The following is a 24229-nucleotide window of genomic DNA, read 5'->3' on the forward strand; positions in this document are numbered from 1 at the left end:
TGTACATATGAAAATCCTGTGGCTTCAAGTGTAATAAGGCCGTAGGAGAGCTATGTTCCATGGCCGCCGGGTCTCCTCCTCAGAGCTACGTGAGTCTTCTCGAACGTCAATGAGGTAGTATGATCCGTTGTGCAGATTTTTGCTGACCACAAAAGGCCCTTCCCAAGGTGGGGATAACTTATGCATATCAGTCTGGTCTTGAATGAGCCAAAGTACCAAATCGCCTTCTTGAAAGGTTCTTGTCTTAACCCGGCGGCTATGATAACGCCGCAGGTCTTGCTGATAAACCGCCGACCGAGCCAAAGCCATGTCTCGCTTCTCATCTAACAGGTCCAGCGCCTCTTGGCGTGCTTGCTCGTTATCCGCTTCAACATAATTCGCGACCCGGGGCGAGTCGTGACGAATATCACTTGGGAGGACAGCCTCAGCCCCATAAACCAGGAAAAAGGGTGTATATCCCGTAGATCGGTTTGGGGTGGTATTTATGCTCCATAACACAGATGGTAATTCCTCCACCCAACAACCCGGCGTCCGCTTCAAAGGGACCATGAGCCGAGGCTTGATACCCTTCAGGATTTCTTGATTCGCCCTCTCAGCTTGACCATTGGACTGGGGGTGAGCCACGGACGCTACATCAAGCCGGATGTGCTCTCGTTGGCAGAACTCCTCCATCTCACCTTTAGAAAGGTTCGTACCATTATCTGTGATGATGCTATGTGGGAAACCGAAACGGAAAATAATCTTTTTGAGAAATTGAACCGCCGTGGCTGCATCACATTTACTGACGGGCTCCGCTTCAACCCATTTGGTGAACTTGTCAACCGCCACCAACAGGTGGGTCTTCTTGTCCTTAGAACGCTTAAAGGGTCCAACCATATCAAGCCCCCAAGTAGCAAACGGCCAAGTGATGGGGATCATGCGTAACTCCTGAGCAGGAACATGAGCACGACGTGAAAATTTCTGACAAGCGTCACACCGCTTTACCAAGTCTTCCGCATCAGAATGAGCTGTCAACCAGTAGAACCCGTGTCGGAAAGCCTTAGCAACCAAGGACTTTGAGCTGGCATGGTGACCGCAATCCCCTTCATGGATTTCCCGTAGAATCTCTTGTCCTTCTTCAGGAGAAACACAACGTTGGAATACGCCTGAAACACTAGAACGGTGCAACTCGCCATTGTGAACAACCATAGACTTGGACCGCCGGACTATCTGCCTGGCGAAAAGTTCGTCTTCTGGTAATTCGCCCCGGTTCAGATACGCCAAATATGGAACCGTCCAATCCGGAGTGGCATGTAAAACGGCTACCAACTGGGCCTCCGGATCAGGAACAGCTAAATCCTCCTCTGTAGGCAACTTGACAGACGGGTTATGCAAGATATCTAGAAAGGTATTAGGTGGTACCGGTTTACGCTGAGATCCCAGTCGGCTTAGAGCATCTGCTGCTTCATTCTTGCGCCGGTCGATGTGCTCCACCTGATAACCCTTAAAGTGACCTGCTACAATATCCACCTCGCGCCTATATGTCGCCATGAGCGGATCTTTAGAATCCCAAGTACCAGAAACTTGCTGAGCCACCAGATCAGAATCTCCAAAGCATCGAACCCGGCTTAAGTTCATTTCCTTAGCTACACGAAGACCGTGGAGCAAGGCCTCGTACTCCGCTGCATTGTTAGTACAAGGAAACATTAAGCGGAGAACATAACAAATCTTATCTCCTCGAGGGGAAGTGAGGACAACTCCAGCCCCCAAGCCTTCCAGCTGCCTGGATCCATCAAAGTGAATGGTCCAGTATGTATTATCCGGTTTGTCTTCTGGTGCCTGTAACTCGGTCCAATCATTGATGAAGTCCACAAGTGCCTGAGATTTGATGGTTGTTCGGGGTGTATACTTCAAACTATGGGGACCGAGCTCGATCGCCCACTTCGCAACCCGGCCAGTTGCCTCTCTATTCTGGATTATATCACCCAAGGGAGCAGAACTAACCACTGTAATAGGATGTCCTTGAAAATATTGCTTGAGTTTCCTACTTGCCATGAAACTCCATACACTAGCTTCTGCCAATGCGGATATCTTTGCTTTGATTCGATCAGTACTTCACTGATATAATAAACTGGTCGTTGAACCGGATATTCTTTCCCAGACTCCTTACGCTCAACCACAATCGCCACACTAACCGCTCGGGCATTGGCAGCCACGTACAACAGTAGAGGTTCATTATCAATTGGAGCAGCGAGGACTGGCGGTTCAGCTAGCTTCCGCTTCAACTCTTCGAATGCCGTATCAGCGGCGTCACTCCAGACGAATTTATCTATTTTCTTCAACATCTGATACAGGGGAATCGCCTTCTCTCCCAAACGGTTGATAAATCGGCTGAGGGCTGCAATCCAGCCCGCCAGACGCTGAACATCATTGATACATGCCGGTTTAGCCAAGGATGTGATTGCTTTGATCTTTTCCAGATTTGCCTCAATACCTCTGTTAGACACAAGAAAACCCAAGAGTTTGCCTGTTGGAACACCAAAAACACATTTGTCCGGGTTGAGCATCATTTTGTAAACCCGAAGATTATCAAACGTCTCTTTGAGATCATTTATCAGGGTTTCCTGCTTTCTGGATTTCACCACAATGTCATCCACATAGGCATGAACATTACGCCCGACCTGCTTGTGAAGACAATTTTGCACACAACGTTGGTAGGTTGCTTGGGCACTCTTGAGCCCAAAGGGCATAGAAACATAGCAGAAGGCTCCAAAGGGAGTGATGAAGGCTTTCTTCTCCTGGTCCTTAACTGCCATCTTAATCTGATGATAACCTGAATAAGCATCCAGGAAACTCAGGCGCTCACAACTCGCCGTTGCATCAATGATCTGATCAATACGCGGGAGAGCGAAAGGATCTGCCGGGCAAGCTTTATTCAAATTAGTGTAGTCTACACACATACGCCAAGTGCCATTTTTCTTAAGAACAAGCACCGGATTAGCCAACCATTCGGGATGAAACACTTCGACAATAAACCCAGCCTCCAGTAGCCGGGCTACCTCTTCGCCGATGGCCTTGCGTCTTTCTTCGTTAAAGCGGCGAAGGTACTGCTTGACCGGCTTAAACTTAGGATCAATATTTAGGGTGTGCTCAGCAAGTTCCCTCGGTACACCTGCATGTCAGAAGGTTTCCATGCGAAGATGTCCCGGTTCTCACAGATGAACTCGATGAGCACGCTTTCCTATTTCGGATCCAGATTTGTACTGATACTAAACTGCTTGGATGAATCACCAGGGACGAAGTCAACGATTTTAGTCTCATTAGCCGGTTTGAACGTGAGGGCCGGGTCATGCTCCGTCGTAGGCTTCTTCAGGGGGGTCATGTCCGCCGGATCAACATTGTCTTTATAGAATTTCAGCTCCTCTGTTGCACAAACCGATTCAGCATAGGCCGCTTCACCTTCCTTGCAATCCAAGGCAATCTTTCGACTCCCATGTACTGTGATTATCCCCTTATGACCTGGCATCTTGAGCTATAGATAGACATAACAGGGCCTCGCCATGAATTTCGCGTAAGCCGGCCGTCCAAATAGCGCGTGATATGGACTCTGGATTTTCACCACTTCAAAGGTCAAAGTCTCAGACCTGGAATCAAACTCATCTCCAAACACAACTTCCAAAGCAATCTTTCCAACAGGGTAGGCCGACTTACCTGGTACCACACCATGAAAGATAGTGTTTGACAGTTTAAGATTCTTATCCGTCAAACCCATGTGACGGAAAGTCTCATAGTACAGGATGTTGATACTGCTCCCTCCATCCATCAGAACCTTGGTAAACTTATAGCCTCCCACCTGAGGCGCTACCGCCAAGGCTAGTTGGCCCGGATTGTCAACCCGGGGCGGGTGATCCTCCCTGCTCCACACAATAGGCTGCTCCGACCATCATAGATAATGTGGTACAGCCGGTTCAACAGTATTGACTGCCCTCTTGTGAAGTTTCTGATCCCGCTTGCACAAGCTGGTAGTGAACACATGATACTGTCCGCTGTTCAACTACTTGGGGTGACTCTGGTAACCTGACTGTTGCTGATTCCCTTGGTTATTCTGCTGGTTATTACCATGGTTGTTCTGATGGCCCTGGTTGTTCTGAAATCCAGAGCTTGAACCGCCGCCCCCATGGAAACCTGGGCCTGAACCGCCGGGTGGATCCTGATCATACCGGTATAAATCAAAATTTTTGAACTCCCTCATTATGTGACAATCTTTCCAAAGATGTGTGACAGGGGCCTCCTTGGTTCCATGCTTCGGGCAGGGCTGGTTTAACAAATGCTCCAGATTCATGCCACGCTGGGGCGGTTTACCTTTGCGACGCTGCATATTTGTGTTAGTCACCAAATCTGAATTATCCGCTTTACGCTTACTGTTATTCCCATGGCCCCCTTGGTTGTGGTGCTGCCCTTTTGCACCGCCGTTCTTCTTTCCCTTCTCCGGTTTGTCCTCCTCTGAATCCGGATCCTTGGTATTATCTGAATCGGCATACTTAACTAAAGCGGCCATGAGTGTTGACATGTCGTTGCAATGACGTTTGAGCCTTCCCAACTTCTGTTTCAACGGCTTAAAACGGCAATTGCCCTCCAACGTTAATACCGCGGTATCTGCATTAATACGATCGGACGAATGCAAAATCGTCGAGACTCGTTTAACCCAATGGGTCGTGGACTCCCCTTCCTCTTGGACACAAGCGGCCAGATCCACAATTGACATCGGCTACTTGCACGTATCCTTGAAGTTCTGGATAAACCGGCGCTTTAATTCGGCCCATGAGTCAATAGAGTTGGTTGGCAAGCTCTTCAACCTAGTGCGAGTTGTTCCTTCCAGCATCATGGTGAAATATTTAGCACAAACCGCCTCATCCAGATCTAACATCTCCATTGCCATCTCATAGCTCTCCACCCACGCCTCTGGCTGCAACTCGGCGGTGTAATTTGGTACCTTACGAGGTCCCTTGAAATCCTTGGGCAATCGCACATTACGCAGTGCGGGAGTTAAACATGGTACTCCTAGGGAACTGAACATTACCCCTAGCTCCATGGAGGCAGTGGGGTGAACCGGAGTATGATGTCGTGCTTCGTGTCGAGCTGTCAACTCAGCCCCCCGTCGTGCGTGGCCGTGGTCCACAACATCTTGCGCATTAGCACCTCCCCTGGCCGGGTTGTTCTCCCGCGGCGAATTTCGGTGGCGTGCGCTACTGGATACGGCCGGTTCGTCCTCCACGTGTCTGCTATAACTCCGGCTTGGACAGGGAGTGGAATGAATCCTCTCACGGCTGTGTGAATACGCTTGCTATTGATTCAGTGCTGTCTGAAGGAGATCCCTGGCCTGACGCGCTTCCACTACAACTGGTGATTCACCGTCGGTTGGGAGAGCCGCCAGACGTGAAGCGGCAGCCACAATATTATCCAACGGGTTGGAATAATGCTCGGGCGGCATTGATAATACAACGTTGTTCTAGCGAGGCAGGTTTGTTGCGCATGGCTGAACCGGCGCTCCTGCTTCCGGTGCCCCCGCCCGGTTTGGCGCGGGTTGGTTACCAGCTCCTGCACCTGGCATGTTGAAAAGATTTTGCGGCTCATAAACCGACGGGAGACGTGATCGGTACCTTCTTCTCATGACCTCTTCTGAAGCATTCTGATCTAGTCTAATCCGGTAAGCCTATGCTTCCAACTCGGCCCGCTCTGTGGCCATCCTGGCGTTCTCTGCTACCAGGTCCGCTTTAGCCTGGGCTATCTGATCTTTCACTTCTAGAATCTCCGCATCGTGCTGATCCCTAGCTGCTGCGTCTACCTCCGCGGACATCAGTGCCGCTAGAGCGTCGAACAAATCAGACAAGACTTGGGCCGGAGGCAGCGCCGAGCTTCCTACACCTGCTGGCGTGGCCGTCGTTGAACCGGAGAGTACCGCTGCGGCGGTAGATGAATGAGGCGTCGGCCGTGTGCCGGCCATGAAGACAGCGGCCCGGTTTGGCAGACCGGGTGAATCCGGAATACTGTTGCCCTCGGATCCTTCCTCAATCCGGCCGTCGTACAACTAGTAAAGCGATTCGGTTTCTCCGGAAGACTCGTCATTACTGCGGACTACGGTTTGTCCATCGGAGATCGGTTCCTCCTCATAACCTGAACCGTGGACGACACCCACGAAAACATGCATGGCCTCAGGCTGAACCGGTGAAGAACTTGCATGCCGAGCCGTCTCGATGATGTCGGTGCAGGTGTCCGGCTCAGGGGCCGGTTCGCCGATCTTGCCGATGAAGACGTGAATCCCACCAAAGGGGACCCGGTACCCGTATTCGATTGAATTAGCCTCGGGACCCCATCCTGCGTTGTCGATGTAGAGCTTGCCGTGGCGACTCTTCGTCTTCCGGCCCACAGTGTATCCCCTCAGTCCATCGAAGTTGCCCTTAAAGAACTCGAAACCATCGTGCGATGGCCCCACGGTGGGCGCCAACTGTCATGGAATTGTCACGGCAAATGTCCTCATGGAAGGACTTAGTCGTGGAGCCATCACTACGGGTTAGCTTGAAGGGGTTAAACCGGACAAAGGGACACGAGAGTTTATACTAGTTCGGCCCCTTCAATGAAGGTAAAAGCCAACGTCTAGTTGTGATTGGTATTGCTGGGGTTTCGAAGACCAGGGAGCGAATCCGCTTTGTCTAGCTTCGAGTTGTTGTTTTTTCTGTCCCTGAACCGCCACCGGGTCACCCCTTTATATATTCAGGAGGATCCCGGTCGGTCTACAGAGTCCCGAGGCTGGCTCATACAAGTGTCCGCCTCGGTCTCTTCTTTCTGATCTTACAATGCAAGTTTATACAATCATGGTGGTTTACTATCATGGGCCCTAAACCGCCTGTGGGCTCTGGGCCTCTAAGCTTCATCCGTAAAGCGCCATCTTCCGGGTTTCCTTGGGCTTCAGTATAATTGAAGGTGAACCGACCCCTCCTGGGCGGTTTACCCTCAGTGGTTATATCCTCAACAATGCCTGAAACACGGCAAATATAGTTGATCAGGGATGGTTAGTGAAAGTAATCGTTCTATTTTTTTGGTTTTTGGGTTTTTTTGCATTGCTAACTGTATCGGTTAGCATGGTAGGTAATCCATAAGCAAACCGTTCTCTTGTGTTTTTGCACGTGATCGTTTCAAATAGTTTGTTCATAGTATGTGTACAATACAATATGTGTGGAAAAAATGTGTATTCTGAAAATGGAAATGTACGCGATGGTAGATTAAGTAGAAATTACATGGAAGATTAGATGGAAGCTGTATGGCAAATTTAGTAGCACATACGTGGCAATTATAGTCATTCATACATGGCACTTTCTTTAAATTTTGATGTCCACCAACAGTCATTCTCCCATTTTTTAAAAATCTCTGACCATCTACCTTACAAAAATGTCACCAACACCCAAGTTACAATCCTCCACAGTTGCTTACGGGTTGCCGTCCCTTTCTTTGTTTTCTTGTCCTTTGCTTGAATTTTCAACCCTGATTTGTATCTCACCTCTTTTGGACGCCCTTTTGTGATGAAACGGGGCGGGTTCCTGACCTGGGTTTGCGTGCTTGCTGTTCCAGACCCTACCTCCAAGTTTTCAGATGATGGACCCGTGGACGAAGGCACACTTGAGGTGCGGGGGAACCTGTGTAAGGCTTCTTCAACCATCCTCTTTTTGATCTCATCAAGCTCTCTTTTCAGGGCCTTCCTGTGTTTTTCTGCCACCCTCGCTGTCTCATCACTCTTGCATGCTTCATCTATTAGTTCAACATAGTTCTTGGTCAATACAACGTGCCTCACGGCGTCCATGGTTGCCTCTGGTCTCTCATCATAGCCAAAACTGCATTTGATGTTTGTGGCCCCAAGGCATCATCAGCGTCCCAAGTCCATCGTTGTCGTATGAAATGGCGGGGCAATCGCGTTACCGCATGGATGTCCATTACTTTCAGTATGTGATAGCACATAATCCCGTCCCGTTCGAATTTGCAGCATTGGCAGTAGTATTCGCCTTCGTTTACCGAGGCCTTCACAAAGTAGTTCCTTCCCTTATCCGGATCTTCAAGTTCTGAATCGGACATGCCCAAGAGAGAACACACCTTGAACGTATATTCGTCCACCTGGTAAGTTGTGTACATGCTGGCACGCTTTATTTCTTCCTGGAATCTGCATGTTTTTGGGCTTTTGTTAAACTCTTGTATGATGTTTGTAGCACCTTATGTCGAGGTAGGTCGTAACATAGCAAACATATCTAAAATCAATGATGGCATGGAAATCCTTATTTTTCCCACATTTTTCTTGGGTTGTTTGTTTCCACATGGCAACTGCATGATATTTCACATGGCAACTGCATAACATTCAACATGGAAAATGCAATTCATTTAACATGGCAAATGCAGTTCGTAAAACATGGCAAATGCAGTTTTGTCTCACATGTCAACTACATATCATTTTCACATGGCAACTATAGTCCATTACACATGGAAACTACAGTTCAACACACATGGCAACTATAGTTGATTTCACATGGCAACTGCAGATCATGCTTATATTGTACTCAGTGGATATTTTTGATAGATGAGCAAGTCAAAAAAGTTGGCAACTGCATTGCAATCTACATGGAACCTAATATCTTCATGCTTGTGCAAATAAGACAGTAAGATAATCCACTTACTTGTTAAAAATCTTGTTGGTATATATCTTGCTCATCCGCCTCTTCATCGGTAAATATGTTAGCAATTTAGGTTGCTTGAGCGCGATGTTTGCTTCTTGCTGTAGCTCAGATCCCAGTATTTTCTATTGCAAAGCTGTGTACTGCTTGGAAAACTGCAGCAATGAGTTGCCAGGGCTCACATACCGCTTCAAAACAACAATGAACCCCTCGCTGCACTGAGTAGTCTGCATAAATGGGAAGAAGCACTACATGAAGTAGGCCGGCACCCAATACATTCGCTTCTCCCACAGGCTAGTAAGTGTCTCGTTGTCTTGGACTTGGTATGTTTCAATCATAGTCGTCCAGCTCCGTTCAAACTCCTCCACCGTCAAGCTGTGGTCCACGCACAACTCGAATGCCTTGTGTAGCTCTGGACGGTCAGCAAAGAATGGTCCTAGCATCTCCTCAGCCTTCTTAATAGTATGTCACCTGCAGTGCATGTGCACTGCCAACGGCTCTATGCCTGCAAGCATGCTAAAATCCTGGTCTATTATTATGTTCATCGGAGCAAGTCCACCCATGCACTTCAAGAAGATTTTGAACAGCCAAGTGTAACCATCCGTATCTTTGTTCCGAATGAGTCCGCAACCGAACTGCAATGACTGATTGTGGCTATTTATTCCTATGAATAGAGCGCAGGGCATCTTGTACATATTAGTGAGATATGTCGCGTCGAAGTAAAAGTAATTACGGAAATGTTTGTAGGCTCTTCTTGCAGCACCATCCACCCAATACATGTTTCTGACACGGTCCTCATCATCCAATCTTATCCTGTAGAAGAAATCAACATCTTCTTTTGCTTTCTCTTCGAAGTAGGCTATCGTGTCTTCTATGTCAGCCAACCTGCTCTCTCTATGATACTTTGCCTTTAGGTTTGTGATGTCTGCTGGTATGTAGGGCATGCTACTCAGTCTACCATCTCCGCTGTGAATCAGGGACAATATTTGTACCATTCTTGATGGACCGACGTTACAATCATGTAGCAATTTTACGAATTTCTTCTCGAGGGGGCTGAATCCTCTGTGGGCGCTCAAAAATTTTACCAGGTCAAACTTCTTTATGAGTTCGTGGTTGTGTTCGTCGAAATATCCGGTGACCACCCACCGTCATCCGTCTGTGTTTAGCTTACACCGGACAAGGCATTCCGTCTTGACAATGACACCTCTCTTTCGTTCCGGCACGACAGGCACAACACCTTTACCCTTCTTGTTCCTTCGTGCCTTGTAGCACCTTATCTCACCTCTACTGTACTCGTTAGTTTTTTTATTTTCCTATGGTATTCAGTGTTAACCGCAAACCCATGGAACATTGCATATCTCTGGTAGAATTCCTTGGCATCTTCAAACAAATCAAATCTCTGCCCAACATATGGTGGTTGAGGTATCATGATTTCCGATTGCCCATCTTCTTCATCCCCTTGTGCTTTGTCATCTGTTTCATCATTCACTTCAGTATCGGCGGCTGTTTCATCTGCTTGAGTGTTGCTTGTGTTGGTGTGCAAAGGTGTGCTCGTCGTCATTGCTGGAACGATTGCCAGTTCCGACACTAATTCTGCATTGTTTGTGGCAACATTATCGACTTGCTGGTGGAACGCTCCTTCCGTATGCTCAGAGGTTCCAGTAGTAGATGTCCCCGCGCTGCTGTTGATTGTAGTTGAAGGTCCTGCAAAAAAATAGGTACGTGTGTAAGCATTGCTTGAATGGCAGGTTTATCGTAACGGAATATAGCAACTACATCTGATTTGGCATGATATCATTCATACAGCAAGCCATGTCATCTGCATCTGGCCATGCATGGCAACTACAGTTTTTTAGCCATGGCAGCTACTGTTGTCAAGACATGGCAACCAACATCTTTAGCATGAAAACTTGCATTCTAGGTATGAGCCCACTAGGCAAATGGAGTTAATCACAAATGTTGTACACACGCAGACAGTAATTGACAAATCCTGAAGACAAGCCACTAGATGACTATTTTGCACGTGTCCACTTGGTAGCATTTTGTTGTTTTCCGCCACCACAGTGATAAATCCACTTTCCCCCATGCTTTTCCACAAAAGCAAATGCAATATTGTTTTGTTGGTTCACATATTTTTTACCTTGTTGTGTCGCATGTGCTAATCGAAGCTGGTCTGTCATTCCAATTTGTTGTGCTCTATCTGCAATAGCGTTGGCCTGCAACGGTGAAGCTTGCCACAATACATTTGCCGATGTGGTTCCACCATAACAACTTGCGATCATTAGCAGTTGGTCAATGCATGGCAACTGTAGTTTGTACAACATGACACATGTAGTGGTTGAACCATGGCAAACAGATTTGTTCACACTTGGCATCCACAGTTGTTTAGACATTGCAATTACAGTTGATTAGACATGGCAACTACAGTTGTCCATACGTGGCAACTGCAGTTGTCCATACGTGGCAACTGCAGTTGTCCAAACACGGCAACTGTGTTTTGTCAAGTCACCATGTAAACACCAATGTCACCTATGTTCCTTTTCCCGATTCACTGTCCACAAAATCACTTCATACGACTCACCTGTGTACGACGTCGATGGCAGGTACATGGTTGCCGCCTGTTGCCACGTGCTGCATGATGGTCCTGCGTTTCTCCATAAAACTCGCAAGTCTTTGCCATCATTGCAAGTTTAATTTCATGGCCACATCAGTATGCTTTTTTTGTATGCGTTACCTTGATTTGCCACATTAGCTACTTGAAGTTGGTCTCCCGTACATCTGTCAGCATTAGCGCCTTGTGTTTGAACTTGTCATGGAATCCCTGTGTGTGTGGTTGTGTCATAAGAACCTGTGAAAAATGACATCCATTTTCCTCGTCACAAACATGTCAACTGTCCCTTTTTTGATCATGCATCGTACCGATGCTCGCGTACTGCTCTAGTAGTGGCAGCAACGGCCCTGCGAAAATGAGTTGATTGTACTCTACTGCATCCCAAGGGGGCGCTTCCGGCATTTGAGAAAACCAAGGATCAGTGCTGTCTTCATGATTCATTTTTCCGCTTTTTCTCCCACTGTGTTTCCAGTCACTGCATGAACAAGAACGCATGAATATTCGAAAATGCATTCTTGTTGTTTGCACATACAAAAAAACACGACAATTTTATCACATTTCTTGCATAGATAACCAATACATCACGGCAAGTAGGACATGCACATTCATTCTCTTTCCTAAAATCTGGATGCCAACTATCATTTTGAACCGATGGCAACAGCCAAGATAATATGATGGCAAGTAACAACATAACATGGTGGCAGCTAACGGCAAACATAGGTGGCAACTAACGATAGATATAGATGTCAAATAATTTTCTCCCTCCCTATGCACCACACAAATTCCTTCTTTCTTTCCCTAATTTTAGTGAATCCTACACATCCTTCTGGAGCAACTACTCGCGATAACCCAACCCAGAAGCTTAGATCAATATATGATAGAATATGGCAGATCTGGCATATGTTGGTGGGCAGAGGGGAATACACACAAATCCGTGGTGTGTTTGCCATGATAGTGTGGATCTAGTCGCCATCTTCATGGGCAATCTGGAATTTCAATTTTCTGGGACAGAAGAAGGACGAGAAACATGGGGAGATCGGAGATCGACCTGTTAGCCCGTCGTCGTGGGGGAGGGGGTGGGTGGGGGGTTGGGGCTGGTGGTGGGTGTGGGGGGGGGGAGGCGCTAGAGATCTGGTCTGGTTGCCATGGCAACTAGAGAAGAAAGACGATGCAGGTAGGGGATCGAGAGGTAGGAGACGACGACGGCAAGTCGCACTGGGGTTCGAAGGCAGGCCGGGACGACGGCCGCGTTAGGTCATGTGGGCAGCGCGGTCGATCGCCCGGACGTGTGGGTGATTGCGCCACACACCAGACGTGTGGGCTGTGGCTGCGTGCGCCCGGACGACGTCGTGCGGGCGGGGTTGTCTCCGTGCCACACAGGGCGTGCGACACAACCCCCTAGATACCACACGTGTGGCAGTTATCATCGTCCATTTCTTTATTACTTAAAGAGCCAAAACGATCGGTTTGGTTAGACCGGGCGCCTAGTCTATCCGAAATACCATGCAGTGACAAAAAAGAACAATTTCCATGCAGTGACCAAAGCGATCCATCAAGAGGATGACCAAATCAAAAGCATCAGTCAAAATCTCAAATTATAAACCCCAATTAATCGTGAGAGAAGCCTAGTGAATTAAACTAGCACACTATGCTATACTGTTTATCGCTAAAGAAAGGGGCTAGGCTGTAGTGTGACAACCTGAGGCGACGCCGGGCATTGAATATTTTCCTTGGTATGGCACATAAGACGACCGGCCGGAGATCCGGTTGGTTTACCCGGAGTCGTCGTCGTCGTCGCCCTGTTGGTTCGCTGGTTGGTCACTTTTTCTTCCACGGCCAAGGTGTCACCAGGCACCAGCCTTGACTAACCGGAGAAAACCCAGCCATGGCTTGAGTGCGTTTGATCTTCAGCAGCGACATGCACCTACGCACAGTCTACCACTCATGTGCACAGTGCACGCGCCCATCTCTCGCTCGAAACGATGTGCTACGAACTTGATGCCTGTAAAAAAGTTAGTGGAAATTGAGGGGCCAGTGGCCACTGTGATCTTTTATTCTCTCCATCAGGATCATGTCCGTCTATAAATACGACCCTCCGGTAAACAGCAGGAAACTCACACGAGCTCATGAGCTAGCAAACTCACACGAGCTAGCAAACCAGCCCACACGAGCTCCATCGGATGGGGTCCTTCGCCAGAGCTGCGCGCTTCCTGGTGCTCCTCCAGATCGTCCTGTTCGTCATCTCCGCCGTGCTCATGAGCGGCCCCGTCTGCCATGGAGCCCGCCCAGGGATCGGTGGTTAGTGCTTACAAACTGTTCGTTCCATCCTCTCGTCGTCTCCTAGCTACTTGAAACAAGGTTTTTATACCAGCCTTCCGAAATTTAGTACTCCCTTCGTCCCATAATATAAGAGTGTAGTGTTAAAGAAAAAAAAACGCTTTTATATTATAAGACGGAGGGAGTAGTAGTTACTTGCAACTGAATATCCATGAATGTTTGTCTTTTTCCTTCCAGGTGGAGCTCTCGATCCTAATCGTCCGACGGTTACAGTGCCGCCTGGTGACCCCTACACCGGTCGTCGGTGCAGCAGCTTGTACAGGTGCTCACCAAGTGTTCAGCCCTGATACCCGCAGAAACACCTCTCCCGAACAATGGAAGGTGTTGACGATTGCACCGCCTGGATGCATGCCTCCATCTAGTTAGCAATACAAGCTATTGCCACGACCTTATATTGAACCCATAGTAATATCGTCTCGTGTGCTTAAATGTTTACTAGTCCGAATAAAACTGGATGTCTGTTGTTTGGTTCAGAAATAATAAAGATGGACGGTGTTTCTAACGAATAAATACGGACAGTGAGTGAGGCTGTCTGGTTAGGTATCTTGCTACCTATCAGACTCGCTCTATCTTTACAGGGCTCTTCTCACCCGTGCGCATGAATAGAAGTTATGCTAGAAGGGCGATACGGTGAACTGCCAGCGGCGCCCTTTTATCCATCCATCCAACTTTTATAAAGGGGTCAACGTCATAAACGCAACAGAACATTGTCGAGACCTTCATCTTCGTCATCCACAACAACCCTAGCCACTGTCATTTTCCATCTTCATCACCATAGTCATCTTCACCATCATCACCGCAACATTCATCCTAGTTAGTCATAATTTGTAATCGTGTATCGCATCCAGCAACTATTGTAAGCCGTACTATCAATCACTTAATCTTCATGATGTGTTCTTCAATGGTTTCTTCTTGCGTTCTGATCGCTATATGTGAGTAATTCCCTAAGGTCATGGGTTGAGGTGTAACCTTGCAACCCGATCTATTTGTTGGAGTGATTGATCAAACTATTATGATATCTTGTATGTGTGAAATAAATTTGTTTCGTAGTTGCCTTTTGTCTCGTTCGCGGTCTTTGTCCTTGCAGGTTACCAAGGATTATAGAGATCGAGCCATGGAGAGGCTAAGGGGCAGAGAGACTGTGAAACGCTATTCTGAACACAAGTGACAAAAGGTTTAGTACGGTAGCGTGGATCCTACCTCTGGGGATACAAAAGGTGTAGTCATTAAACACTCAATGCTTTTGTCTGATTTATCATAATTACCTAGGTAATCTCGCGCGAGGGATAGTAGCATTTTTAGAGTACCGACTTTTTTTTTGCCACGCCTTTTAGGAATGTGATTCCATGACGAATTTTGCCAAGCACTTGAAACTTTTCTCAATTTTGTCACAAAAAATTCAGATTTTTTTTATTTTACAGTTCATTTGAGCTCGGGCTCAGAAACTCTGCGTCCCAAGCAGAACTGCTTTTAAAAATAGCGAAGGAAGAAAAGATAGGCTCCGCACGAACTAACAAAATCATCATTTAGTGTTTCATTAGAGGCAAATCCTGTGCATTTACAATGTCAATCGCTTGTGAAAAACGTTAATAGAGAAAATAACAAATACTATAAATATAAAATTAAAAAGCGTATAAGTGTCGTAACTTAATTACTACTCCCTCCGTCCGGAAAAAGTTGTCACCGGCATAGTTCAATTGTAATTTTGCAGAAAACCCCTTTTTCATTTTAAATCTCGTGCTAATCGTCCTTCTTCCTCCCTCGACGCCCGCCGGCACCGCGCGCGCCCCAGCCTCCGCCTCCCCCTGTTGCCCACGGGCACCGCGTGCCCCAGCCGCCGTAGGATCAGCCAGGACGAAGTCCCACTTGCGCCACCGCACACCTGTCCCGCAGCTGCCATCTTGCACCGCCCCTGCTTAGCTGCACTGCGGAGGCGAGCTTCGCCGCCGCCCAGCTGCTCCTCCGCGGCGACACCTCGACAGGCGGCGATTCCACGGCTCACGGTCGGCTCTACTCGTCGTCCTTCTCGCATCCCCGGACGCAACCCCGGCGCGCCATGGCCAGCCACTCTGCTGCGGGAGTTGGGCAAGACCCCGGCCGCCGTTGCTCCACCGCCGTGCACCGAGGTGACCAGTGCATCCACCGTAGGGCCCAGCGCCGCCGCCCACCTGCTACAGAGGCGACCACCGCCGCCCACCTGCTCCTCCTCGCTGATTTCTTCTTCTTCTTCGTCCAGGCGACCCAGCTCCTCCTCGCCGCCTCTGCTGCTACTGAAAGGTAGCCAGCGCCCTGAAATCAATGTCAAATTGATGTTAATTTGTTGTGTAGATCAAATTGATGTCAAATTGAGGTGAATTAGAGTAGCAGCGGATCATCCAGCCTGTAATTTGATGAGCTTGTGCTACACACACACAATATTCAGTCTGCACAAAATTGTACAGTAAACTGAATTAGTGAACAAGCAGTGTTACTCATAGGCTTAGACTGAAGGACTTGCAGAATTCAACAGCAAACAAAGTACCAAATTAATTACTCAAAATGGATCATATATAGAGTTGCTTCCATGTGTTTTGTTTATAAAATGTTAGCAAACAATATAAGTTTTCCACTGATAGAAGCATGTGAAAATTCAGTTAGATAACCACTGATAGAAGCATGTGAAAATTCAATTAGATAACCGCTGATAGGAATAGATATTGATGCTTTGCTAAAGAAATCATGGCACACTAGAGAAAAAAGAAGAAGAAAAAAGAAATCATGCCTTGCCGAAGAAAAAAGAAATCCTGGAAACACTTAACTACTTTTAGACACTTTCGGTTAACTGTTTTGAATTGTTCATGTGACAGTATTGTCATGGTGAGCTACAGATTATGCACTAAGGAATTTGTTCTCCAGGTAGAGATGAGTGTAAAATACGAACAAGGGAAGTCAATTTCAAACTGATAGACTGCAGAAAACTGCCACAATCTCTTAACTAAGAGTTGATAAAAGCATGTCCCTAAAACTTATTCAGTCAGTTAGATCCCCTGTAAAGTTAACTGAATTATTCATTCAGTTAGATCTGAACAAAGCCTCTGAAGTAACCTGCCTACTAACCCCTCTCTTCTTCAGTAAGATCTGAACAAGACTATATCTACATACTGTTAAAGCTTCAAATTCAGAGCACTACATCATCCAGTTTGCACTACACGCAGCTCTAAATTAAGACTAAATCAAATTTCACACAAATGCAGTACTACCTCTTTGTAGGCTTGGAAGGCACAGACAGACAGCACTAGCATTTTTGTCAAAAATTCTACTCCCTCATAAATCAATGCTGACTAAAATTTTTAAGTGCTCTCCCTAAAAATCACTAAAGTAGGAAATCTTTAACATAATGTACCCTGCAGCTTTGTTCAATTGGTACAGTCAAATTCAGTTAAGTGTTTGCTTGCTTTAGTTTGACAGAAATGCTGTCCTTGTAAACTTGCTGCAAGGTCAACATGTGCTGTTATAAATTGAGATATACTCTAGCTGCAGTACTCTTAGTGATCAAAATTGCAAGCATGTCAAGTCAGAGAAGCATGTCAGCTAACTTCAGACTTAACAATAAAGATGAAAATTTCAGACTTGGCAGTACAAATTCAGACTTGGCATGAGATAGATGAGCACGAGGAGGACCTGAAGGAGGAGGAGCCTGGGATGTTGAGGAGGATCCGCCTTCGTTGGGGTCGACTTCCGCAGCCGCCGCCGTCGTCTTCCCCATGCCGTCGTCGCCGGTGATGTTGAGGAGGGCCTGGAGGAGGAAGAGGAGCTGGTGGATTAGGAGCTCGAGGACGAGAGCGCCCGCCCCATGCCGTCTCCATGCTCCAGATCGAGCGCCAACTTGTCGTCATCCTCCAGATCGAGCGGCGCCTCGTCGAAGAGAACCTCACCGGAAGAAGGGATTTTTAGGGGAGAGGAGGAGCTACGCAGCGAACTGGAGCGGCGCGGCGGCGTGGAGGAGGGAGAGGAGGCGCGGGGGATCTCAGCGGGGCGGGGGAGCTCAGCGGCGCGGCGCGGCGCGGCGGGGAGGGGAGCAGCGCAACGTCGGGAAGCTGCTGGGAGGGGAGTGACGCTGCGGCAAGACGAGGACTGCGGGTTTGGTCGGACAAAAGTGGAGGGCTTTTTTGCAAAAATGTCATGGAGACAACTTTTCCCGGACGGAGGTACCTGGCAATTAAACGACGGACGGAGGTACCTGGCAATTAAACGACGTAGGTGCTTCGTGTGGGTTGAAAAACAAGCACGTGCTTGATGCAAGGTCTTGCGCGGACGCTACACCTAGCACTAGGATTCAAGACATAATCGCCAATAAGCCAAGGATCTGATCCTGGCGTCGTGTTGGAGCTGCCCTTACGTCCCGAGCGCGTGGTTTTTTTTTTTTTTTTTGCGGGGGAAAACATTTATTAATCAAGTGGTAACAGTTTTACAATCATCTGTAATGATAGTGCTAATCTCCCGTGGTACAATTGCTAGCCAACAAGTTGTCCTATCGCAGCCATGGCATGTCCAGCTTTGTTCTGCAATCGGCTAATCTTACAGACTTCAATTTGTCGCTCCTTAAGCAGATCAGAGATATCTCTTACTTGATGCATGTTAACAGCCAAGCGCGTGGTCTTAATAGGCAAACTCTCAACCAGCACGTCTGGGCCCGGTCTATTCTGCTTTTCAGTCTTTCTTTTCTCTTCTTAATTTCTTTTGTCAATTTTTTAAATCTCTCTTAATTTATTTTTTATTTTTATTTCTTTCTAGACTTGAACGTTTTTCCCGCGGTATGTATGATCAACTTTTCTAAAATGTATGTTTTTTCTAAAAAAAGGACAGCAACGTTTAGTACTTAAATGTAACTTTTCTATACATGAACATTTCTCAAATGTGTGATGCAAATTTCATTTCATATATCAAAAAATCTAGGCCCATGAAAAGTTTTTCATTTTCCTGAATATAGTTTTTCCTTTTTTAATTTAATTTTGCCAACATTTAATAAACCTTTTTGAACAAAAGAATTCAAAATACATACTCCCTCTGTTCCGAATTACTTGTCTTGGATTTGTCTAGATACAGATGTATCTAGACTCATTTTAGTGTTAGATACCTTCGTATCTAGACAAATCTAAGACAAGTAATTCGGAACGGAGGGAGTATAAGCCAACAACTATCAGGTCGGTCGCCAAATAAGTTATGCCCATGGTAAGCTTACTTTAGGTGTTTGCATGACTATTCCCACAACTAGCACGGAATATAGGACAACTCTGCACCGGGTCTGATGCCAACATATATGCCAACAACTATCAGGTCGGTAGCCAAATAGCAATTTACAAACACAGTTCAAATCATAAGGTCACACGGCACATGGTGTCTTGGAATTACCTAAGGCCTCCCTAATTCAACGAGCTCCCGGACGCGGAGTTTCTGCACCCGAGCTCAAATGAGCTCGAGTGAACAGTAAAATCAAAACTAAATCAAAAAAATTTAAAAAAATCCAAATTTTTTTTGGGAAAAACATTGACAAAAGTTCTAAGTGCTTGCAAAAATTCGCCATGAAATCACATTTCTAGAAGGCGTGGCAAAAAAAAACAAAATCAGTACTCTGAAAAAGCTACTTTCAGAAGCATTTTGGAGCACTGAATTTGTTTTTTTTTTTGCCACGCTTTACAGGAATGTGATTTTATGATGAATTTTTGCAAGCACTTAGAACTTTTGTCAATGTTTCTCCCAAAACAAATTTGGATTTTTTTGAATTTTTTTTATTTTTTTTCGATTTTACTGTTCACCGAGCTCAAATGAGCTCGGGAGCAGAAAGGCACTTTCACGAGCTCCCTTACTTCTCCCTACTTATGATGATTCACCGGGAGCAGCGGAGCGCACCAATCCACCTAGTATGCATAAATGTTTGCCAGAGAGCACAATAGGCGAATACATAAGTAAATACAGCCGTGTTGTGTACGAAGAGCAGCAAGGTGGGTCCGTAACATATACACAGGTGGGTCCAGTGGGGACTCATAATCATCTTGGCACAAATATTAACCTCAGACGACCAGTGCTTCAACATAGAGTGCCATAACTCTTACTATAAGTTAATGTAAGTCTCTCCATGGGGTAACCAGCCAGCTTCTCAGGTCATTCTTAGGAGTGAGCGGTTTGTTCTCCATCAGCCTCTTGGAAGGGGTTTTTGATCTCCTCTGTTCCCTCGGTTGGCGATACGAGCATCACCGCTGTGCCCCTGCAGACCTGCAGTTAGTAGTTGTTAGAGGATGTTTTGGTTGCTGTTTAATTACGAATATGGTTGACAAAAAAGATTTCGAGGAAAAGCGGCCACGGCAACACTTCAGTGCCCTGAAAAAGAACCATGGAGGGCGAAATCCACTACTCCTGACATCACAATCGCCAAACCAATAGAGGAGCGATAGCACTTAAGTCGATACTGTAAAAAAAACTTACAATGAGACCAAGCTGTCTGGTTTTTGTCGACAGTTTCAGTGGATCATCTTGCTCTGCAAAACAAGATGACATGGGTGAAGTGTGATAGTCATCAGGCATTGTCCATATCTTTACAAGTGCACTACAATTAGGTATTTCTTTTTTCCATTCGATCCAAAACGGATCGGGTTCCACTATCAGTCGATAACGGAACATTGAGCAAAAGAACACAAAAAGCGTCTTGGCGCAGTGAAAACGAGAAGACAACAATTAGGTATTTACTGGTTGATAAATGCAGACACCAGTTATGGTATTTTGGCCACCTCATTTGTTCAAGCAGCGATAGCAGCAAGTCCTCTGTCTGGTCAACCAATATGCTAGTGTCGTGCTAACTAAGGCGATGCACGACCTATGGTAATTTTTCCGAGACCAAGCTCCAAATCCAAATAAAATGCATAACTTCGCCTCTTTTAAGGGCACAAGACGAGATCAAATTAAACTATATCGAGTTGTACCTCTTTCAAACTCAATCGCTTCATCAAGCACCAAGTTCAGAAGCTGGTCATAGCCCTTCAAAGTTCCTGTAACTGCAGGTGTACAGATGCATGCCAAAGTCAGCACGTGTCGCGCTGGGATAAACTGCAAGGCAACAACAACAACAGTTTCTGCCGCAAGGTATACAGATGCCAAAGTCAACACATGCCGCGTTGCGATAAATTGCAAGGCAACAACAACAATAGTTTCTGCCGCAATGCATACAGATGCCAAAGTCAGCACGTGCCGCGTTGTGATAAACTGCAAGGCAACAACAACAATATTTTCTGCCGCAATGTATACAAATGCCAAAGTTCACAGCGTTTGTTGTGTTGCGACTTACTGCTGGATAACAAGACTAGTTTCTGCCTTCTGGCCTTTTAGGAAACCGGAATAATTCTAGGAGCATGCATATTGATATTGGATCAACAACCAACACACACACACAACATATCAGAAACTAACCCTCGCTTGACAAGGTATACATAGCCCTGGTACCAAATCCCGCGACATGAGAACAAATAAAACTAAAACCAAGTCACGCTGAATGCTGAACACCCACCTATCCCGCTGCCATCACAATCATTTTCACATTCATCACCCCTACCACAGTTCAACCAGTCATGTGAGCCAGCGTATGAACATCTATCTAGAGTTCTAAACTATCTAAACCAAATCGAGCAGGCAGTCCTGTAGGTAAAATGGTATATAAACTACTCCATTCAGATGAGGGCATTGAATAGCATGAAACAATTGGGGGAGGGGGATCTGGCGAGGGATGTACGGACGGACGGACGGACCTTGCCTGCCGCCGGTGAGCTTGACCTGGATGCCCTTGTCGACGAACTTGGCCAGGTCCAGCACCGTCTCCTTCCGCCCCGACTGCACAGCACAACAAAGACACAAACAAGAAACAACCCACTCCAATCAGATGGGATCGAAACTCCAATCTCCCACCAGGCGCGGGACTGGGGACGGGCGAGAAGCGGGATTGATCGATCGATCGATCCGAGCTCACTCACCATGATCGATCGGCGACGGCGAGGGCGCACCGGAGTAGGGATGGAGGCGGCCGCTGATGAGGGGCGCTCTGCTGGCTGCTGCTGTGCTGTCCTCCTCTCTCCTACCTTTTCTCCTTTTCAGAGTTTTTTTTCCTCTCCTCTTAATTCGTTCATTTTTTGACGGTTATGCGCTGGGCCTGTTTCACCGGCCTCGGGCCTTGAGCGCGGCCCATCTCCGCGTGTCTTCCTTCCCTTCTACTCTTCTCTTCTCTTCCTCCTTCCAACGGAAGCCAGAGACGCACACGAACTGTCACTCACTCCCACTCGCTACTGCCCGTCTGCCCCTGCTCATCCTCCCATCTCACTCGGCACACCTCCAGATCGGGAAGGCGGGCGGCATCCGCGATCGACAGCGGCCAACAGCCGGAAGCAAAGCAAGCGATGTGAGTAGTTCGTAGCTCGAAGCCATCCTTTTTGCCTTCCCCTCCGTAGCCTCTGTGGAGTTCTGCTATGGCTGTGATTGTTCTCATGCCGCGGCTGCTCCCAGGGTTGAGGCGCCGTGTATGGGTAGATAAGATCCACAATGCTTCCGCGTGATTTTACGGGGTTTTCAGTATGATTTTGGGGTTCATTATTCTCATCAGTCCGTACGTAGTTCTGTATTATTTATGCATGTATTTAGTTTAGTATGTTCATCTCCCTGCTCAAAATAAATTTAGTACGTACTCCCTTCGATCCATAATAGTTCAAAACTGCGACACTCACTATAGATCGGAGGGTGTACTATTCACCAACAAGCATATCGGTTTATTGGAGGAAAAATGTGATCCGTATAGGACACATTGCATCTAAAGTCTAAAGAAACTGGCCGGGTGTATCATATGTGCAATATATGCATACACAATCGATGGGAAATATAGGGTTGGAGCCTTGGAGGTACACGTACTGCTGAATTGCTGTGATTCCTCATACTGGTCATGGTCACTCCCACCTCCACATGACCGATCAGTATAACATGCATCTAGACTTACATATCAAGTTCATTTGCTCTAATAACATGCATGGTTGAACTGTTGCCCAAAATCTTTATGCGGATAGCTGTACTAATCATCTATACATGGCTTACTAAATCATTGATGGCGCGCATTGCCGCGCCCGTTCGTTTGTCTAATGTAACAACAAGAATTTATGTGAATATAAGGTGGCATGAGCAAGAGCCAATAAGCTCTTGATTCGTGACATCAATGCGGAGTCATATAAATGTGTATGTGTAACACACACATAAGCTGGACAATCGATAACAATGTTGTGAACCGATACCACGGTCTAGTATAGTTGCTCATGGTACCACACTACATACTTTGCATCATATATACCTCAATGGTATAAGGAACCAACTGTTTATCCTTATGAAGAAATGAACGCTAATAAGAAAAAAATATCACAATATGGATTGAGAATTTATACAAGATTATATAGTTACATGGGGGCTTGGGGAGCAAATATTGGAAAGAACTAGAGGATACCCCACGCATTTACCGTGGGAATTGGTTGATGAAAATTTAGGTTGATAATATGAGAACAAAAATTAAAAATACATATGACTTATTATATTTGATTATGTATAGTTGTAATAATATTAATTGAATATAAGTAGAATAATTGAATGGAAAATATTTTTTCATGCATGGTTGAATGTTGTAGTGGGTGCGTGCTGAGATGGCGCTTATCCCATTCATAGTTGTATGGTGAGGTGGCATGATTGCATGTTGAGATAAATAAGTTAGTGAGAATGACTCTCTTAGCCTCTTAGGTGTATAGAATTAGTGAAATATGACCAAATCCACATTGTGTTATAAAGCAGTACATCTTGTTGGCAGATACAATGCCATCATGTTGTATCTGTACTGAACTTCTTGTTAACATGAGTTCTGGACCTTGGACGACATCCCCACCAAACTTTGATCAAGAGTTAAGATCACTCCAGAGTCTTGGAACCAAAATTGTTGACCAAATTCCATGTCATAAGCTATGTGGTTTAACACGTGAGAAACATTCTGGAATCAAATGCCCCAAATTTGAAGAAATATTTGGAATAGCAACTTGAGAACTGTTGACAATGTATGATCAAGTAAATGATTGCCTATAGACGAACCTAGACAAACTTAGTAATATAGGAAATGAAGAAACAAAAACGACATTAACCTGAATGCCATATTCTGCTTTCAGTAAATTTTCCTAATAGAGGATGGTAAATGTAAAGGTAAACTAAAAAGGTATGTCTAAATCATTGCGAGTGCCCCCAATCATAAAGAAATCACATAGCTTAGCCACATTCCAATATTTGGCTGAAAATACACAATGTTTTGTAGGGTTGAAGTGAGGGTTTCTCATGATACAATTTCGAAACAATTTCTGTATGTTTCATGCCAAAATAATAAAGCTAGACTTCTCATTGCTTTCATCATATAAGTAACCATATTAGTTGATTTTCTCGGGTTCTAAAATTCCTTTATCATACCCATTGCAGGTGAGAGCCACTTTGTTAATAGAATCGTAGTAAATTCTCCTTCTACCAACAATTTATTTATACTACAAGCGTATATGCCTCT

The 24229-nt window shown here is 46.2% G+C and overlaps 4 protein-coding genes across 4 annotated transcripts in view; 2 read left to right on the top strand and 2 right to left on the bottom strand.

Moving 5' to 3' along the window:
* Positions 1 to 13402: 13402 nt before the first annotated feature.
* LOC123151897 (protein WIR1A-like) lies at positions 13403 to 14143 on the top strand. Its single transcript, XM_044571529.1, has 2 exons — positions 13403 to 13602; positions 13819 to 14143. The coding sequence occupies exons 1-2, from the start codon at positions 13485 to 13487 to the stop codon at positions 13926 to 13928; spliced, it is 228 nt and encodes a 75-aa protein (XP_044427464.1). The 5' UTR covers positions 13403 to 13484; the 3' UTR covers positions 13929 to 14143.
* Positions 14144 to 15141: 998 nt separating this feature from the next.
* Positions 15142 to 17827, bottom strand: LOC123148104 (uncharacterized). Its single transcript, XM_044567459.1, has 2 exons — positions 17302 to 17827; positions 15142 to 15930 (listed from the first exon to the last, which is right to left on the bottom strand). The coding sequence occupies exons 1-2, from the start codon at positions 17384 to 17386 to the stop codon at positions 15365 to 15367; spliced, it is 651 nt and encodes a 216-aa protein (XP_044423394.1). The 5' UTR covers positions 17387 to 17827; the 3' UTR covers positions 15142 to 15364.
* Positions 17828 to 19571: 1744 nt separating this feature from the next.
* On the bottom strand, positions 19572 to 21474 carry LOC123148105 (sm-like protein LSM7; the record flags this gene model as incomplete). The annotated part of the gene is given in 4 exon segments (XM_044567460.1): positions 19572 to 19893; positions 20104 to 20156; positions 20598 to 20669; positions 21417 to 21474. Coding segments are annotated over 4 exon segments (288 nt in total), but the record flags the coding sequence as incomplete, so codon positions are not given.
* A 452-nt stretch (positions 21475 to 21926) lies between these two features.
* Positions 21927 to 24229, top strand: part of LOC123151898 (double-strand break repair protein MRE11-like) — an 8519-nt gene continuing 6216 nt past the window's right edge. The window contains exon 1 of the mRNA XM_044571530.1: positions 21927 to 22060. Within this exon, the coding sequence (XP_044427465.1) occupies positions 22059 to 22060 (2 nt within the window). The 5' untranslated portion in view covers positions 21927 to 22058. The remainder of the gene's footprint in view (positions 22061 to 24229) is intronic.

The sequence above is a fragment of the Triticum aestivum genome, chromosome 7A (genome assembly GCF_018294505.1).
Source record: "Triticum aestivum cultivar Chinese Spring chromosome 7A, IWGSC CS RefSeq v2.1, whole genome shotgun sequence".
Classification (NCBI taxonomy): Eukaryota; Viridiplantae; Streptophyta; class Magnoliopsida; order Poales; family Poaceae; genus Triticum; species Triticum aestivum.